General features: G+C 39.9%; 1 protein-coding gene across 2 annotated transcripts in view; it reads left to right on the top strand.

Moving 5' to 3' along the window:
- The first annotated feature begins 3,342 nt into the window (after nt 1-3,342).
- Nucleotides 3,343-6,122, top strand: part of HSF2 (heat shock transcription factor 2) — a 35,610-nt gene continuing 32,830 nt past the window's right edge. Inside the window, exon 1 of one of the 2 annotated variants that reach the window (XM_037139632.2) lies at nt 3,343-3,540. In XM_037139632.2, coding sequence (XP_036995527.1) covers nt 3,448-3,540 — 93 coding nt within the window. In that variant the 5' untranslated portion in view covers nt 3,343-3,447. The remainder of the gene's footprint in view (nt 3,541-6,122) is intronic. The other variant, XM_037139633.2, reaches the window with a different exon arrangement.

Below are 6,122 nucleotides of genomic sequence, written 5' to 3'. Positions count from 1 at the left end.
AAAGATTGTGAGGGTGGACTAGAGGAAGAAGTAAATTATCTGATCCCCAGAAACACTCTATGAAGTGAATAGAGCAGGTATTCTCACGCATATTTTACACAGAAGGATTCCAGATGTCAAGGAATTTGCAAAGTTCCCCTAGGTCATTCCAAAATTGAACAAAATCAACACTGCCCACCCAGGAATGTAGGTAGAAACCTCTATGCCATTTGACTTTGGCTTCAGTCATGTTATCCTTGAAAATAATCTTTAAAGGTTCTGTTTGCACTGCTAATTCCAACTATTTTTACACAACTGATTAGACAGAACTTGTACAATCTGAATCAGATGCTTTGAAGCATCAGAGTGATCCATAATGTTCTTTTCTATTTCCTAGGCAAAGATCTGGGTCACTCACATTTTCTAATGTTCTAAATTTTCTAAAACTTGCACTCTAGGCTACAAATGAACCGTTGAAATATTCCAACCTTTTTTTTTTTGAGTCAGCAGGAGGCAATTCGCTGTAAAAAACTGACATTTGTATCCTCTAATATTGTAAACATTTCAAAATGGTTGTGACTGGCTCAAATTGATTTCTTCTGACATTTTTGGAATATTATGGATGGCAAATAATTTTGAATTAATAAACTTGGTTGGGTTTTGCTTCCCAGTTTTATAAATACGTGCTGAAGGGCCAATAATGATTTTTCTCTTCCCTCCAAAAATGTTTCTAGTCAATAAAGTTTTTTAACAGTCTATTCATTACAATCAATATTAGGACTAAGTTCATAGAAAAAGAAAATGCAGTAGTTTAAATTATCTCTAGAATGTCTGGAATTTGTTAAGAGGTGAAGGATAACAACAAATCTGTGTATGTTTTGCAAAGAAAGGTCAGTTTGCCTTTTTTTAAAGAACCGTGGCCCTTGAAGTGTGGTCCCAGGGCCAGCAGCATCTGTGTCACCTGGTAACTTGTTAGAAACACAAATTCTTAGCCTGAACCCCAGACCCACTGAATAGACTGAGGGGGAGAAGTAGCAATCTGTTTTTGCAGAAGCCCTTCAGGTGATTCTGATGTATGCTAAAGTTTGAGGCACAATGTTGTAAAGGGAAAAAAACAAACAAACAAACATTAGTTTCAGACTACAAAGAACATGATTTCAATTCTAACTCCAGCCATGAAATTTCAGAAGCATCATCTACTTCCTGGTGCCACTACAAGATTACCTGGTTATTAACTTAGCCCTTTTGCTTGCCTTATTAGTATTATAAATACTACCCAAGTTATTCTTATTCACTTGCTGTGTTGGCAGTCTTCCGTCTCCAAGTAATTTGGATACATGCTTAAGTTTGAGAACTGCGAATCTATAAGGCACAATACACTGGAAGCACACCAGCTACAAAACCTGAGGTGCCCAGTGCAAAATGAAAATGCAGCATGCCTTGTCCAAAAATTAAGAATATCAAGTAGGTGACAGCAGATCATTAAATAAGGAATGGGCCCTACTAAGCTCAAGCCAAAGCTTGTACAGGTTAAATGCCTAAAAAAGTTTCTACTTGTATCTAAACACATTTCTTTTCAGAGGGGAATAACACAATGCAATGAAAGTAGACCACATTTCCCCCTCAGACACCTCCAATCTTACTCTCTGGGCTGTATCTCTTCATAGACAGACCATGCTCATTAGCCTCTCCATCTTTTCTCATTGATGTCTGTCTTCCTTTCAGCCGTATAAGTGTATTTGTACTTCAGGAGAAAACCTAAAGTCCTCATCCTCCTTGAAATCTTCCCTTACCACCTTGACTCACTTAACTTCTGTCTTCCTAAACTTTTTATGTGCTTGTTTTATACTGTAAATTTAGCTCCTATTTATAAAATACTAATGACTGCTGATCATTGTGTTCATGTTGTTTCTTGAGTTAGAACATAAGCACCTTACACAAAGAGATGGTGTCATCATTATGTAAGGGAAAGAGTATGGGTTTTTAAGGCCTGAATGTAAATAACCATTTTATTTACTGATTATGATATATGGTAAATTAATTCCCACCGAGCCTCAGAATCTTCATTAGAAAAATGGGGTAACAAGACTTACTTAACTGGATGCTTATGAGGATTATATGAGATAATACATATATGTAAAGACTTGGGTATACATAAGGGCTCAATCAAATACTAGTTTCTCTATCAGCTGTACCCCACAATATGTCTGATTTGCTTCTTCAGACAGACCAGTGCTGAACACAGAAGTCAGTATTCAATAAATTCTGCTCATTGGTAATTAAATATATTTTTAATGTATTATTTTTTCATGTATCCAGGAAATAAGCCGATCTTATGCTAAATTGTGTATAAAATGTTATTAGCTCTGACTTGTTATAATTTTTTTATCAAAGCATTTTCACACCTATGTTATGAATAATACTTTACATAGCTGAAAATAGAGATATTCTTATTCTCAGTGAGGAAATGAAGAAGAATGGCACCAATGAATTAAGGAATTACTCTAATTTACAGGGTACCACTGCAATTTAATGCACACTAAAGTGTCCTTGAAGCTAAACTCAAACGTGCCATCTCCTTGTCCAATATTTCTTTCCCCACTATAACCAATTATGTCCAGCAAATAATATACCTGAAAAGTAAGTGTAGGAACAATTTTTTCAGTTGACTAAAATAGTGTAAGACTATTTCTTTTTTTTTTTATTAAAATAGTGTAAGACTATTTCTTTTTTTGGTGAGTACATAGTGGGCATTCCATGTCCGGTGAATTAAAGTGCATATTAAAGATCCTGATTCACAGTAGTACATATTTAATAAAGGGTGAATTACTTAAATTCCTTTTTTTGATAAACGTATTTTAAAGGGCCCATTTTCTCCTAATTAAAATTTAAGAACAAGATTTATTGTTTTTAAGATAGTTTCAATTTGTAGCAACACATCTGCTCCCTTCTCCTATCTTTATTATTGTATTTTTTCCTGCTAACTGGCACAAACCAGTCGTGCTTGCCAAACTTATGACTCAGGCCTGTGAAGACATTTTGTAGCCTCGGTCACAGCCCAGGCACCCAAAACTGTTCCCACGTGGAACAGCCAAACATGGTCCTAGGCCAAAGGTCCGCTACACTGAGGGTTCTTGCATAAAAAGCAAATGAGAAGGCAGCGCCCCCTTTTGCTCCCACCCCCTTCCATAGTATCCAATCGCTTTTCTCTGTCTTGTAGTCGGAGCCTCGGATTGGCTGGGAATTAGACCGCGCGGGGCCAGTGCGCACGGGCGGAGCGCGGGGACCTGTCCATCACGTGCAGTTTAGAGGCGTCCCCTACTTGCTGCACTGACGGCGAGGTTGGGGGGCGGGGCCCGGGAACTGCTGCGCCTGCGTTGTGGGCGTTCTCGTTGAGCAGCTGCCGTCGCCGCCAACGCCACTGCTGCGTTCTGGTGTAGAACCTAGAATCCCTGCGCCTCCTTAACAATGAAGCAGAGTTCGAACGTGCCAGCTTTCCTCAGCAAGCTGTGGACGCTTGTGGAGGAAACCCACACCAACGAGTTTATCACCTGGAGTCAGGTACGGGGTCGGAGTACGGCGGCCTCCGAACCCTTGGACTAACCGCCTCCTTTCTCGCTCTCTCCCGCGGGGTTGTCCCTCGCGGCCTGTGGCTCGACGCCCTGTGCGAGGCCCATGGGGTGGCGGGACGCCGCGGGCCTCGGTATTCGGTCTCGTGGGGGGACCCCTTGTATTATTGTTCCCGCGGGGAGTTGCGGGGAGCTGCTCCAGTCCGGACTGGCGCCGCTAATCCCAGGCCGCGGTGGGGGAGGGGCGGCCCGCGCACGACGCCGCGGCCGAGGAGGCCTCGTAACGGTCCCGCCCGGTGGGCATTCGGAACCTGCGGGGCAGAGCGGGGGGCGGCCGATGAGCCCGCGGCGCTACCTCACTGCACGCTCACACTCGCTCCTCCCGCCGGGTTCGCGGGGTGCGAGCAGGCAGCCCTGGGCGGGAGCTTCCCCGCCGGGGTTTATCTGGGGGAATCTACCCCAGCGACCCGATTCTCCTCTCCAAACATACGCCCCACTCTGCATCTGGGATTTTTATGGGGAAGGAGGCAGGTGTTCAAATGCAGCTTATTGCTTATCAATAGGTTTGAAAATATTATGCAGAAAATAGGAGATTCTGAGTCATTTATGTACACGGATTTTTAAGATGATTTTAATAAAAGTGCTTATAAGTGTTCAGTAACTTAATAAGGAGCTCTTTCAAATGAGTCACTAAATTTCATTAACAGTTGCTTCAGAGTGATAGGCGGAATGCCTCGACTGTTGTTTTGATCCCAACTGTGCCACTAAACAGGGATGACCTTAGTCAAGCTCCTTATCTTGTCTGGCCTGTGCTTCAATGTCCGTTGGTATAATGAGCGGGTTGCCTAGGTGATCCAAGACACTTCAACTTCCAAACACTAAAATTCTAAGCAGAATGAGTTTAGGTGAACAGTGCGTTAGAATTCACTATTATGTTGTTGGAATTGTTTTGTGAAGGGCAATGGATTTCCCCTACTTATTAATAGATGATCATCTGTCAGGGGTATTTTCTTGTTTAGAGGTTTGGAGGAGAAATCAAAACTACCTGCACAGTGTTCTCTTTTCTCTTTCTCTCTCTAATGTTCCTCTCTTGTCATAAGAATTCTCAGTTATATTACTCACTTTTGTCTTAACAGGGAGCACTATGTTGAGTACTTGAAGTTTTGACTACTAACACCATATTCTGTATTACTGTCATTTGTCCTTTTTTTTAATCTTCTAGGACTTAATTTTTTTGAAGGTATTATCAACTGGATGATATTAAGTATTTGATGAATTCGGTACAGTTATACAAAGAAAGGTGAAAATAGGGAGACCAGTTGCCTGCATACACTTAAAAATAAACAGATGTCTCATGCTTTCATCAGTCAGAAGGATTAAAAGTTGACAAGGATGGATCAGCACAGACTGCTGCTACCTTAGCCTTGTATTCATGTTGCCTATTGGATTGAAAGTCTCCCTCCCACTCAGACTGACTTTATCATGCTTTTTTGGCTTGCATGGGCCTTGTTTTTATTGCCTAGAAATGGTACATAAATACAAGGTTGGGCACAAATAACACCCCCTTTTTATTACAAAATCATAAGCATGTATTTCTGTAACATTACAGTAGCACACTCAAGCACACCATATGACATTGTAGGTGAAATGTTGAAATAAAAATTGTAAATTATTACACCATATTATTACCCTACCAACCACACACAAGCAGGCATTACTTTGGCCAGACCCTGTATGTTGGTAATAGGTTTTAATTAAAGGGCATTATGTCAGTGTCAGGTCTAATATATTCTTATTAGGCCAGATATTTTAATAACATTCTTATGGGTAGTATCAAATGTGGAGAGTTTCATACTAATCCATAGATGCATCATTTTATGAATTCTAAGCCAAGTAAACAACTTAAAATCATTCCCATTTTTCCTATTAAAGTCTCAACTGCACATATTCTAATATATAATGGAACAACTAAAATATAAATTCATTGACAGCAGGGACAGTATGCCAGGGTCACAGTAGGTACTTAATGTTTGACAAATCAATGAAATTCTTGAAATATATAATGGGAGTACTAAGGATGATGATAAAAATCAAATTATGCTTTAAAAGAACCTTAGAAATCATCTAGTTTAGACTTATCTTGTAGATAAGGATCTGAGGCATAGGATTAGTTATTCATGATTACAAAGCTAGCCATTATTTGAGGTGGAAGTCTAACATAGATTTCTGACCTTCTAGATCAAGTATTCCAGCAACACCACAACACTTAATATAGGTTGGCACAATATTTAGTTACCAAAGTGTTACTCGTGATTTCACAAGTCAGTTCTGGATTTAATATTGTTTAGGGCTAAAGCTTAGTGGCTTAGGGAAGCTGTGTCACTCTCCTACAGATTTTTCCAAAAACAGTGACAATGAAAGGTAAAACTTTAATTTAAACAATGATGTTAGATGGAAAAACCAAAATAAATTACTCTCATGTTTTAAAAGTTGCTATTAAAAAAGTTATTTAAAAGAAGTTGCTTCTGGTTTCTTTCAGACTTGTTTTGCTGAATTTTTGTTGGGTAGTTTAGC

The sequence above is a fragment of the Artibeus jamaicensis genome, unplaced genomic scaffold (genome assembly GCF_021234435.1).
Source record: "Artibeus jamaicensis isolate MK-2021 breed Jamaican fruit bat unplaced genomic scaffold, CSHL_Jam_final contig_387, whole genome shotgun sequence".
NCBI lineage: Eukaryota > Metazoa > Chordata > Mammalia > Chiroptera > Phyllostomidae > Artibeus > Artibeus jamaicensis.
The sequence above is the reverse complement of the archived record's forward strand: the minus strand, read 5'-3'. Positions and strand labels throughout refer to the sequence as shown.